This window comes from Pocillopora damicornis, chromosome 11 (genome assembly GCF_964200805.1).
Source record: "Pocillopora damicornis chromosome 11, jaPocDami1.2, whole genome shotgun sequence".
Lineage (NCBI taxonomy): Eukaryota > Metazoa > Cnidaria > Anthozoa > Scleractinia > Pocilloporidae > Pocillopora > Pocillopora damicornis.
In genome coordinates this window covers 14,489,169-14,502,309 of record NC_142680.1, presented here as the reverse complement: position 1 = coordinate 14,502,309, position 13,141 = coordinate 14,489,169, and the positions used below count along the sequence as shown (strand labels likewise).

The following is a 13,141-nucleotide window of genomic DNA, read 5'->3' as shown; positions in this document are numbered from 1 at the left end:
TTGCCTGTGGCTCGTGCTTTACTCATGTTCTTTAAACATAGCGCCTGCTCAAATAACTCAAAAATATTCTCGGCGGGTTTTTCGTTTCCTTTAAACTGTTCAGATCAAAGAGTATGACTCGGTCTTACTCGTCACATTAAACATGCATTACCCTCTCGTCAAAAGATAATGTTAATAGTCTTGCCTCTTTGTCCTTGGGCCTACATTTCTAAGAGTTATTGAAAAAAATTGGCTTGGATATATCACCTTTACGTAATGCAGGACAATGCTTTAAGATCAGGGGTTGATTCTCTGGCGAAATTTATCGATAGCAGGTCGACATTTCAAAAGATGTAATGTTTCTACGAGTAAGTTCGAGTAGTTCGTTTACTTCAGTGTGTTTCACGTGATGTTGAATTATTAAATAAATACATTTTTCCCCGTAATCTGAATTTTATTGTCGCATTGTCTCAGTCTAATGTTTGGTAAAAAATTAAAGGCATCCCACACCAAATAAAAGCCGGCATTTAGCCTCTCACCAACCTAATCTGACACCACTTAGAATTTGTCATAACTTAACAGGCCAGTAGATAACATGAATTGTAATAATTAAGGAAATGGGTCACCTTTGGCTTAGTTAGGTGTATTTCGTTTTTATTATTGTGATTTAATAAACAAAGACTTCATTTCTCCTGGAGAGTTCAAACTGTCGGCTCTCCTACAATCGGTTTGTCTTCTAAGTGCGGATTTCAGCGAGGAGTTGTGCTCTAAAAGGCCAACATTTCACGGTCTGGACCTTTAGTGCAGGTTGCGCCACATTGAAACTTTTTTATCCTGAATTTCTGTTCATACCACATGCTCAGTAAGAAAATTATTTAACCACTCTTTTTAGTACATGCTAAGATACAATTTTTGTTAAACTGCGCGCAGAATACCCTGCCACCCATGGCATTACATGTCATCGAATAAGAATTGAATAAACAATTTTTAGCCAGTGAGTGAAAATATGACTTTTTGTTGCCATTAGAAAATCAAACACTTCTGGTGTCTGGAAATTCAATTTGACGGCCTCTTCAAATGAAATTCTTCCTTCATGTTTACATAACTAAACCGATCAAAGTCTCAAACGTCTAACGCCTAACTTGAAACTGTGCTTTGTCGTTAACATGGTGCTAAATGCCTATTGTGATTGATTCCAAACTTTGGGAAAGTAATCCATTGAAACTCAATAACAAAGTGATTTGGCTCTTATTAAAATTTGAATAGGAGCCTAGTACTTTAATGTTACAACTGAAATGTGATTAGTGTTATGTTTTCCAAGTAATACCCTGAATTATTCAGACCTTAACATTTCATGACTTCCTGTAAGCTTGGAAGTCTTCTAGATTCTCTTTATAATGGTTCAGATAAACATTGGTATTTATACTTGATAGCAATACATGTGTATTAGGCCTTGTTTGGTAGACTACAACTCCTTGTCAGTTACTTGTTTGGTTTCGGTGAAATTATCACAGTACTGATATACATGAAAAATTACACTCTTTTTATTATTTGAAAACAGCTAGGTGCCTTTTTCATGTATCACTAGTTCAAAAGCAATAACTCATGTACAAATGTAACCTTGGCTCAGCAACAATTGATCTCATTAAAAACCAATCAGATTTACACAAAGTAGGTTGTGCTGATAGATATACACAGTAGCTGACCAAAATAAACAAAAACTTTGATACTTTTATGTTTATTGATAAACACTAACAAAATTGCATTCCTTAATAAGAATTCAACTGAAGGACAAATTTTGATAGCACACACTTTATTTAGTCAATGCTGTCAAATTTATCTGCTATCAGTTTGTTGATTTCCTGTGAATGTGTATCTTTCATGTATACTTTACAAATAATTAATAACATGATTTCTCATACTTCAAACTGGACACACCCTATGAGCTCATAACATTTGTTGTTTGTGAAAAATTTACTTGTGCTTATTTAGAATACCAAAGTACACTTTAATTACTTAAGCTTAGACTTTGTTGAGTTTTCATGAAGACAGTTCAATGGAACTGACATTTTTTACGTTTATAGTTAGAAGCTAGAGCTACTTGGTGTGGATTAGATAACCATCAGGCATCCTCAGAGACCCAGGGTTCTAATCATGTCTGTAGATCCCCTAAAAGCACAGTCTTAACAGATCAGTTCCAAACTGTCACAGTCATTCTGAATTTTGATTGGTACTGGAAGTTCAATGATGTTCTGGCAAATGAGAGTGAAGCAGGTCTCACAAGTCCTCTTGTGTGCTCTAACATAAAGTGATACATGAAGTTCAGTTGCTTACCATGTTTTTTTTCGGACCTTTTTGTACGGTAGATTAGCACTTTGCATGATGATATGTGAAGTTGACAACTGCATGATGATGTCAAGTTCACCTATTCATTTTCTGTCTCCACATAACTTGAATTTGGTAGACGCGCTGCATGAATTACAATTTCAGTAATAAGAAAACTTGAAAGATTCTGGTACTTTAAATCATATGAAACCATCATGCATTTGCCTGTAAATTGAACTCTGTTGTAGTTAAGTTCTGTCTCTGATTACTGTTCCTGAAATCTATGATGGTGACACTCTATCTCTATTGAACTTTCTGTTAATTAAAACTTCCAGGTCAAATTGCAAATCGTATTGGCTTAAAAATTATTAGCAACGTGAACGTAATGTTACTTCAGAGTACTCAACTCAACATATGACTCATTAAAATATTGCTTGTGTTCTGATCTTGTAATGCACCTATCTTTTTCCCCTAGGTTCTTCCATTTGCAACCTTGTATCTATCTACCTCAATCAAATAAATTTTTCTGTGTTCTTTATTGAAAATACAGCCCCACAAAACCTAAATACAACCAACTGAAAATAGGATTTTATGCCCCACTGGACAAAAGAAACCTACGCTCAGCAATGTGTTACTCTACATGTATGTATTGTATTAGTCATACATTCCAACCAAATCAAGCCCCCAAGGTGTCGCTCAAACTTCAGAAGTCGATTCCACTTCGTCCCGTAAACGTAGTCATGACTGAACCTATCAGGCCACTATTGGAGATGATGCTGACGTTTTTTCAGTTCCTAAAATCCTCAGGTTACATGTGCAACCTTTGTTGTCAAAATGAGACCTCCGTAACAAAGTTGGCCAATAACTCATCTTAAAAATAAACATTTCAGGACTCTTGTATGCTAGTTATCTTGTTTCATTGATGAACAGGTTTAATATTGAAAACTAACCAACGGTAATCAGAACAGACCTGGAACATTCCCTTCAGTTCTTTCCTAGCTAAAGATGTGTTAGTCTCTAGTCGTCCATTTAGGGAATTTAGCCAGCGGGGACTCTCAGATACGCAGTTACAGTGTTGTTACGGAGAGAGACATTAAGAGGGAGTTTTGGATATTTCTGCCATGAAATGTGGGTACTGTGGCATTCTGATTTAACGCTTTGGAACTTTCTTGAATATTCTTCTAGTTGATGCCACTATAGTGTACTATTGCAGGGGCATTTATTTGTATTACAAATGTTCATAGAAATGTGCTTCTACCGTGCTTTACCAGCACGGTAAAGCTGTTCATCGGGAAATGGCGAAATACATTCTTTTGTACTAGACAAAAGTTGTCCCGTCGTGAAGAATGTGCGCTATCGCTGTCGCTGGATGAACGACGCCTGGAGGATGATGGAAAAAGTTATTTAACCACCTGAGTTGGTTTTGACGGTGGTTGTATAGAGGTTTTATTCTGACACTTAAATTATACCGAAACACATCACTTTTAGTAAAGTGTTTAAACGAAGAAGGAGAAATCAGATTTTGAACTACTTACCTTGCAACTGCTGAAACGTTGGTGAGAAGTTCCTTCCCAAGTTTCGTTCCCAAATCCAGCAAATCTAAAACAAAAATAATAACACTTGCGAAAGAACATACAACCCTGCATTTGGGCATGATTTAAACGCAATAAATTAGTAAAGTCGTGTGGGACAGAACGCCTAACCCAGCTATATCGGTGGTTAAAAGTGAGGGTTTTTATGACTGCTGTAGTTTGACATGAGTCACAGTAATTAAAATTAAAAAAATATGACTGAAAGGAAAATTGAATGAAAAACTTGTGGATACTTGTGAAATTTGCATTGGTTTTGCATTGGTTTTGCTTTACTGCGTTCAGTGGTTGTTTAAGAAATCAAGTGTCACCCTCTCAACCGATCAGTTGCAAAACTAAAATCAATCTTATGACTTGGACACCCGCGTTTTCCCGCGGTTAATGCCGACTGCTTGGTTTTGCTTTGAGTTCCCATTGGCTGCTTGTGATGTTTTCCTTGGTGTTCTGATTGGCCTAGTGTAACTCATTTTGGGTTTTGGTTGTACGACACTCTATCTGTGTGATTATTTATTCAAAGTACTTTTCAGCTTATTCTACCTCTCAAAGACGGCGCTGGTCCATTCGGCGATGTAGCCTGGCCTCTATAGTCTGATTCCTCCATCAGGCAATACTTAAAAAAAACTAACAGAAAAGTCCAACTAGGTTAATTTAAAAGCAGAGGACGGCGACAAACTCTATGAAAGGAGGGGGTTCGTTTCTAGAGAAACTGTGGTGCTGCGTCGGTGGGAGAGTATAGACGGATAATTTAATATTATCAACTGAGTTGATATCGTAAATTGGCCACCGTAAATAGTATGAAAGCCAGCTTTCTTACAAAATGTTCCTCAAACAGCCACAACGGCTCATTAGAACAGATAAACGTGTCGGAATAGGTCGTCTCCTCCTGGGCGGGAAGTGTGTGTTACATTTAGAGCATAAGCTCGTGGAGAGAAGAAAACAGCTCATTACACCAATTTACATCTTCACCTGCTACCATCACTACTGGGTGTTGCCCTCATCGGGGTTTGTCGTCCATCTCTGGATGAATGAGCAGTGGATTAAAGATTTTCCAAACCAAACCTAAGGATCCTGTCACAAAAGAACAATGAACCAAAGCTATTTATTCTATTCCGCGCAATGACTGTGATCATGAGTATATTGGACAGACCAAGTGTCAGTTTGGTACACGTTTGAAAGAGCATCAAAAAGCAGTCTTCTTTTGCAAAAAAGAAAATTCAGCTTTGTCGGAGCACACATGCCTTAATCCAGTCACACAATTGGGTGGGATAATTCTAAAATTATCACCACTAATCGACGTAACCCCAACGCCTTTGTTTGGAAGCCTAGTATATCAACTCTGCTCACGCTCCTTTTAATCATGATGATGGTGGCTTCCTTCCTGACACCTATTTACTCGTCAGAGAAAAGGGCAGCTCATTAGTGAGCGTATAAAAGGACCTCTTGTTACAGCATTTAGATCACCCTGATGAAGGCACTAGACAGGAGTGTCAAAATGTTCTTGGTTACATTCATTAAATTTTTAAACCAGAGTAGCATCAAACCATGTCTGATTGTCCACCTAGTTGTCATGTGATCTTTATTATAGGGAAAAAAAATACTCAAATTAACAGGAAGAGCTTGAAAATTCCAACTGGTAGGAGGCAGACCAAGGACTTAAACCCAGGACTATCAGATCACAATTGCAGCACCCTAACCACTCAACCATACTGCCTCCTCATTTCAAAGAATTGAACCTTTTAGACTGAAATTTCTTTTCAATTAAAGATGAGACAGTTGATTTTATTTTATTCATAATGAGAATACTGCTGTTCTCCTTGCAGTGTTTTTTTTTTTATGCCTTAGACCCAATACCAACTGTCATTGCCAAAAGATTTTGAGAAGATTTTTCGTCAAATGCTGCCAGGTAAGCAACTACACTATAAAAAAAATTAACATATGGCGAAAGAAAAGCGGCTGCTCGTGAACCAAAAAATAGATTCATTTTAAATGAATAGATAAATTAGGAGACATCATTTCAGCAGCAGAATGGATGACTGCATTTCAGTCAATTAAATTTGTCACCTTGTCTGCAGTTAATTGGAGATTGTATTCAATACTCAGATTGAATTTGTTTGTCTTGCAATATGTAACAGAAACCAACAGATTAGAACCTTTGTTGGTATTTTTTCAAATTAGCCTCCATAATTTCTTGATATGAATAATGTTTACTTTGAAATTAGGCTACTTGTGTTCTTAATCAGGGTCTTAATTCTTGTTTACAAAAAAAACAAAATAAACAACTAGTGTATTCTTGGATGTGGGTGTAATACAGTGCTGTATGCCAGCCCTATAGTGCCTTGCCTGGTTAACTTATTCACACAGTTGGGTATGTTGTGTGGCTATGGAGCTATTATCAGCACAGTGTTAGTCTTTTAACTCACCCGGTGTTCTGGGTAGTTTTTATTACAGTTTTTGTATTGCATGTGATTTACTGTTGAGAAAATGAGAACCAAGCTGTATTGAGATTTTACCCTACAACCCTTGCGAACTGAATTCTCAAAAATTCCCAATTATGCAAATAACCCTTGCAAACTGAATTCCCAGTTTTCTGGGAATTCCTAGGAATTCTCAAAAATTCCCAACTATGCAAATTAACTCTGATTTAAAAAGCTTGGAATTACTGGGAATTTCTGGGAAAGGAAGACTCCAGTTTTGTGACGACTTGGAATTCCTAGGAATTCTCAGCTATACAAACTACCTATAATTCAAGAAGTGTGGAACTCTTGGGAATTTCTGGGAATTGAGTTTGAGGCAATTTAAATACCCTGAGGTCCACATAAATTCTAAGAAATTCTCAATACCTTGAATGTGAAGGTTTTAAGAAAAGGAGTCATTTCAGAGGCTTAAAACTTTGGCTCAATAAAAGGTCTGCTATACAAAACTTACCAAGAGATATACATACATGTATATGTTTATAACTTAAAGATCATGAAATTTATTATTCAAACTAAGTTTTAGTAAATCTTTACATTCATATGGATTTTCTAATGAACCAGCAGTCAGTTATGTTAAATGGAAATTGCCAATTAATCCCATGTACTCATATCACAGATTTGCTTTCTAACCTCAAAGGACTCTTGGATTCCATGATCAAAAAATATTTTTATTGTGATACAAATTAAAGTCTCATGTTCACTGATGTGCCAAAATCATCAAACATTCATTAGCTGTTCCTTGGTACACAACTTCCACAATAATTAACAATAATTACATTGTTATCTACACTTAAAGAACTTTGTTAGTTATGAACATAAGTTACTTCCCTAGCCTACATTACTGGTTGCCTTTGTTAGAAAACCTTGGAACAGTCAAGCTCAGTTGCCTCAAACACTGTCAGAGACTTTTTGTTGACATCATTTTTAGTAGAAATTTCATGCCTTAGACAGACAAATTCAACACCTAATTAATCTTTCTTTTTTCATGATTGTTGTTGCTTTTTTTTCCAGATTTTTGCTCTGTTTTCATGACTAATTGCTGTAATTTGTTTTGCTGTTTTTATTCTTACAAAACATTTTTGTAAGAGTTCCAATACTTGTGGATCATCCACACACTTTGCAAATATTTGGCATGCAGACAAGGGGTAGTCAATGTCCCTTTGAGAAAAAACACCTTTTAAATGACATCTTCAATTTACTTTATTTGAAACTCTGATCTGAAAATATTTGTTAACAAGACTTGTTAGTAGTCAGAAGTACCAACCAAGTTTCCTTTCATAACTTAATTTCTTAAATGTCCCAATCACTGGATCTCCCAAAAAATACTACATCTTTTTATTTTTGGTGCAAAATACAAGTCCTACTTTATATAAAAATGAAAAGTGCAAGTCACACTTCAATAATAACAGCTCTAAAGTTTACTTGTTGTTCTTCTCTGTCTGTCAGCTATCAACAAAATTGTTTTATACTTGAGACAGTGCATAACTATTTGTGGACCAGAGTTCCAACGCACCTCTGTAATCGCATATAGCTACTCCTGTCTCTTGTACAAATGTTTCTCCTTTGTAAGACGCACTCTACTCTGTTGTCACCACTGCTTTAAGTTCAGTGGAAACGACTGACTGAGGAATCGAGATGGCGGTGTTGGAACGTGTTGCTGAACGCTTGCTATGGTCAAGCTTTGTAGATTTAGGTACTGGTACACTGGGATCATCTATGTATCTCTTATACTTCCTAATGTGGTATCCTTCTTTTATAAATATGAGGGTAAAAGACGATTTGTAGTCGCATTCAAAACTGTGATTGCCTTGTGTTATTTCTCACCTTTGCCATGAACACAACTCGAGTGAGTTTCGAGTCTTTGTTTCCGCGACAACTTTCGGCCACAAATCGTGCATTTGTAATACGATCGATTCTTGTCGATTATTTATACATGGAGTGAGCTCACATCATTATTTATATCACCAAGGTATCCATCGTCTAGAGGCAGAAAACCGGTCAGATAGGTCAGAGTAAAGTTTTTCGCTTCTCTTAACACTGCAATCGGCAAGCCAGCGGATTCACTTTGCTAGCCAATGACAAGTCCTAAAAGATCCACGTGATCATGCCCGTGATCGGAAACAAAGAAGACTCCATTTGGCGCTCATCTTTGAATGTACTTCTCATCGGTTGATCGCTTTTCTCAACTGTTTTGCTTAATATAACATTTCTAAAGATAGCTTTTATTGTGGTTCAATGGGAAAACGAGAACAGCGTGAGTGTTTTAAAAGAAAAGAAAGTCGTTGGCGCCGTGGAGTTAAAAGAAGGGACAACAGTTGACATATTGACCGGTACAAACAAGGGAATAAAGGGGTAAGTTTCTAAGGAAACTGTGGTGCTGCATCGGTGGGAGAGTATAGCAGGTAATTTAGTGTTAACAACTGGGTTGAAAACGTAAATTAGCCACCGTAAAGGGTAAAAAAGCTGACGTTTCGAGCGTTAGCCCTTCGTCAGAGCGATGGAAACAAGGGGTCGTACAAACAAGGGTCGAGTGGCCATCTGTAAAGCTACGATTTTGAAAGTTTGTGGTATGTAAAAATTGCGATATTCGTTACGTGATCAAAATCTTATAAAAGAATAGATGTAGCGGGTTGAATTAAGCTTACATAACCCTCGGCGTAACTGAAACTAGAATAACTCTGAGAATCGAATCGGTCACTTGCATGCCGCAGTTTCTTAAGCTTGTGCTTTACAATGAAATAAACCTATCAGTAAGGTTTCAAGATTCCTTCAGTCACGTTTGGGAACATTCAAGATTCACAATAGGAACTGTTATTAAACAAACCTTATTACATAAAGAAGCCCTCCATGGTAAAAACAAAATAATGTATTCAGCCCTCTTTTAGTAAAATCTATGAGAGAGATGTACTAAATTCTCAATTTGAGAATCCAATGAATGCCCTTTTCCTTATAGCCATCTTAAAGGCCTGGTCTGAGCTTTAAATATATATATTTAAATATATATTTTTTTTCAAATTCAGATGTTGTGGAATCCAGATACAAAATGGTCAAGCTTCTTGTAGACAACCTCATTCAAGGCCAACTCATTGTGAGCCCAGGGAAAAAAATACAAACAGCAGCTAAGTTTGCAGTTTAGGATAACTTCACTCTAATTTATTGTTACATTTACAACAAGACTTAAATCAAAAAATCAATTTTATTTATCTGTAATTAACCCCTTCACTCCCAAGAGTGCTTGGTTTTCAAATATAATTTAAGATATTGTATTTTATGGAAAAGAATCAACAGATTTTATTCACAATTTGTGTCAAACCAAATTTGATGATTGATTAGGACTATTTTATATGAATAGCTGTAATTGAGGATTAATCCATATGAAGTTTTCAAGAAAAGAAAAATAAATCAAATTCCATCCTAATATTACCACACAATGATGTTAATAATTAATCAAAAATATTTTACATGTAAGCCTTAATTAAGCTTCTAAATAAATTTCATTGAATACTTGAATTTTAGCTGGGTTTTTTTTTAAATTTAAAGTATTTATTTTATATCATTAGCCTCAAATTTTTGCTTAAAATTCCCAGTAATTCTTAAACATTCCTAAAAATTCATGAAAATTCCCAGAAATTCCTAGGAATTTTTTAGATTTGCAGCTTTTCAGGGAAAGTCATTGGCTCTCTGAGTTGGAATTCCTAGGAATTCCTAGGAATTCCTAGGAATTCCAACTCAGAGAAATTCCAGAGAGGAATTCCAAGTCCTGTTGGCTATATACTTGGAATTTCTGGGAATTTCTAGGTTTTTAGAACCAGAGTTGTTATGGTTGGGAATTCCTAAAATTTTTTTGGAATTCCCAGTCTGAATTTACCGTGAAAATTCACACCTTTATTCCTAGAAATTCCAAAAGCCATTTTGCAAGGGAATGGTTTTTATGTGGAGGATGCTTAACTGGGAAGTTTCAGCCCGACAGGTTCTCAAATTTTAGGTCTTTAAAAGCAGGTTCTTACTGTGTTTGGAAATTATTTCAGTGTTTCATAGTTAACTTTTGTCATATCATTCAAGCTCTGTGACAGGAAAGATGGCTTAAGTTTCTAACTCACAAAAATGAGTCAAGACAAGAGTAACTAAATAAAATACATGTAACTTGCACAGTCAAAATAGTGCAAGTCAAAATAGTACAAGAACAGACTCAAACAACAACACTACTTAAGTACTTTTGGGAACTAATGCCCCAGAAAACGTGCATAAACCAACTACTGAACCATCAGATTGATGAAAAGGTGTTTTACAAGAAGAAGGGGTTGATTTCTTGCACCTTGAGAAGCAGAACACTATCAAGCTTAAGAGGGTTGGGTGCATTTGAGGATAGAAATGAATTAAGGGTGATCAGTAACAAAAAACCTGGTTATCTGCAGAAACCATGTAACTAGACCCACAAGCAATAGTGAAAATAAAGCCTGAAAAAATTCAGGCCTTTATGAAATTTAAACCCATGACCTCTGCATCACTAGTGTAGTGATCTACCAACAGAGCTAACAAGCAACTAGGAGCTGGTCATTATGTTAATTCAAAAGAAACCTGTGAAATGATAAATCAACAACTGTGAATATATGAAAATCATATATGTGAACTGCAGATTTAAGAAATGAATATGAAGCAATCTTTGCAGTAATAAAGTAGCTAAGTGCTACTTAGGCAGTGTTTACATGTTTAGTACAAACCAACATTACATCATGACCAGCTTCCAGTTGGCTTGTCAGCTCAGTTGTTAGAGCACTGCATGGGTACTGCAGATGGTATAGGTTCAAATCCCATACAGGCCTGAATTTTTTTCAGGCCTTATTTCTCACTACTGCGTAAGTAGTGTTCATTACTGCAAAGATTGCTTTCATATTTATTTCTTAATCCACAGTTCACATATATGATCTTCATACATTCACAATCATTGAAGTACCAAGACACCCTCCTATTTGCATAGATCGGCTCATTTGGGCATGTCCTCCTATCAATCTGTTCTTGACTCTCGTAGGGGACCCTCACAGAGAAGAGTCGGAGAATGGGTGTAGTTGTTTGAGAAGATTCCTACTGCATATCAACTGTCTTTTTATATTATTTCAGTGTTGTTAAAGAAATTGCAATGTTTTTCACTGCTGGAATTGTTGTCTCAGGGTTTGGTGAGTTCATTTTGTTGCTATAATTGTAAGTAATTTGTGAAAACCTCACTTAGTGAGACGTACTTTTGACTTGAAAATAAAAAAAAACATTTACATGTATTCAGTTTCATTTAGTTATTCAAGTTAAAAGGCTTATGATAATTTTCTTTTGATTTTGCTTCAGGTCTTCCAATAGCTCTTGCACATAGTGAAATTGTGAGTAGAATTTTATAATACTGTATTCTAATTATAGGTGAACAGCTGTATTGCTCTTAGGCTGGGTAATGTCTGCAGTTAGTAGATTCAGCAACTGATTTCTTCATTTAATTTGATTTTCAATGGTCCTTCTTGGCTTGATTCAAGTCATTGCCAAAGTAATTGAAAATAGTGAAATTCATAACCTTAAGTTTAATTCTTCCAGTCTGCTTTACCAACAGTCAGATCCCTAAAGCTCACTCACCTTTGGTTTACTGTGTTGTCTAACCCCTTGTGAATTTCCAAAGTAATGTGCTGTTACTTTTGGGTAGCCTATTTCCCTTGCCAAAGCAGGAGAGACATGGAGTATTTCTACTCCCCCTGGATGGGATTTTAGTTCATCACAACCCCCCCTTGCTAAGTTTAGCCTTGCCCCCCCTCCCCTCCCACCCCATTTCTTTTTAGAACCACAATAGTGTCCCAATACCCAATTAATTTACCTTTTGCAGAGAGTTGAGGGTTTTAGAAATACGTTTATTTTTCCCAAAAACTAAACAAAGTTACACTGATCAGGGTTCTGCAGGACCCTTTCAATTCAAAGTTCTTTTTTTTTTTTGCTTATTAGAGTTTCTCTTCCATGTCTAGATAAAATGGGGAGCTATGGCATTGGTGTCATCTGGAAATGTCTTCATCTTTGCAACAATTCTGATTTATTTTATTGTTTTCTCTGGTGAAGATGACTGGGGCTTTTAAAGAGACACCAGTTGTACACTTCTCATTTTTTTTTAAGTGTATAAAGTATTGCAACTATCATTTTGTACAGAATGATTGAGGTTTGTGAACAATTTAACTTTTTGATAACATCAGAACCATATTCTGAAATGTTTCAGGCCCTCAAAAGAGAACTTCCAATTAGAATTGGATGTACAGTTTTTGTTAAAATTGACAGAAGCAAGTGGGCTTCTGATGAGAGAATTAGAAGATTATTTAGTGTAACCTGGTTCTTTAAAGGGAGGAAAAGGGAAGACATTAAGTTTAAGTGACATCCACAAAATAAGCGATGGAGTCCCTGACAAAAAATGAATCATGTTGCCCTCCCAATTTTCTCATTAGGTCATGGGAGTGAAATTTCTGGGCACATATGCTATATATAATAAGTAATAGGTTTCCTTTGAAGTGGAAAAAGTGCTCAAATTATGCTAAATTTTAAAAGCTTACTTTTAAGGGATTAACTGTAATGATTGTATAATACTGTACCATTAAATGAAAGTTTTCAAGACAAATCTGTTTCAATTTGTTTTTTAATGCCAATTTCAACCCTACAAAATACTATTTGCACTTATTATGAACCTTATATGCAATCAAATGCAATTGAGCAGAGTTAACAATATCAGCTTTCCATAGAAGGTAAGGGTTTTTGCATATG

At 36.0% G+C, this 13,141-nt stretch overlaps 1 protein-coding gene and 1 long non-coding RNA gene across 3 annotated transcripts; both read left to right on the top strand.

The window, feature by feature from the left end:
* The first annotated feature begins 5,714 nt into the window (after positions 1-5,714).
* On the top strand, positions 5,715-12,998 carry LOC149037706 (leptin receptor overlapping transcript-like 1). Its single transcript, XM_089187997.1, has 4 exons — positions 5,715-5,796; positions 11,486-11,541; positions 11,705-11,736; positions 12,361-12,998. The coding sequence occupies exons 2-4, from the start codon at positions 11,505-11,507 to the stop codon at positions 12,466-12,468; spliced, it is 177 nt and encodes a 58-aa protein (XP_089044123.1). The 5' UTR covers positions 5,715-5,796; positions 11,486-11,504; the 3' UTR covers positions 12,469-12,998.
* On the top strand, positions 8,398-10,000 carry LOC149037707 (uncharacterized). 2 transcript variants are annotated; one of them, XR_016180748.1, is made up of 2 exons: positions 8,398-8,719; positions 9,388-10,000. It is a non-coding gene; the product is annotated as an uncharacterized LOC149037707 (long non-coding RNA). The 2 variants fall into 2 exon arrangements; XR_016180747.1 differs by lacking the exon at positions 8,398-8,719 and adding an exon at positions 8,791-8,934 and having other exon boundaries at positions 9,388-9,972.
* Positions 12,999-13,141: the final 143 nt, after the last annotated feature.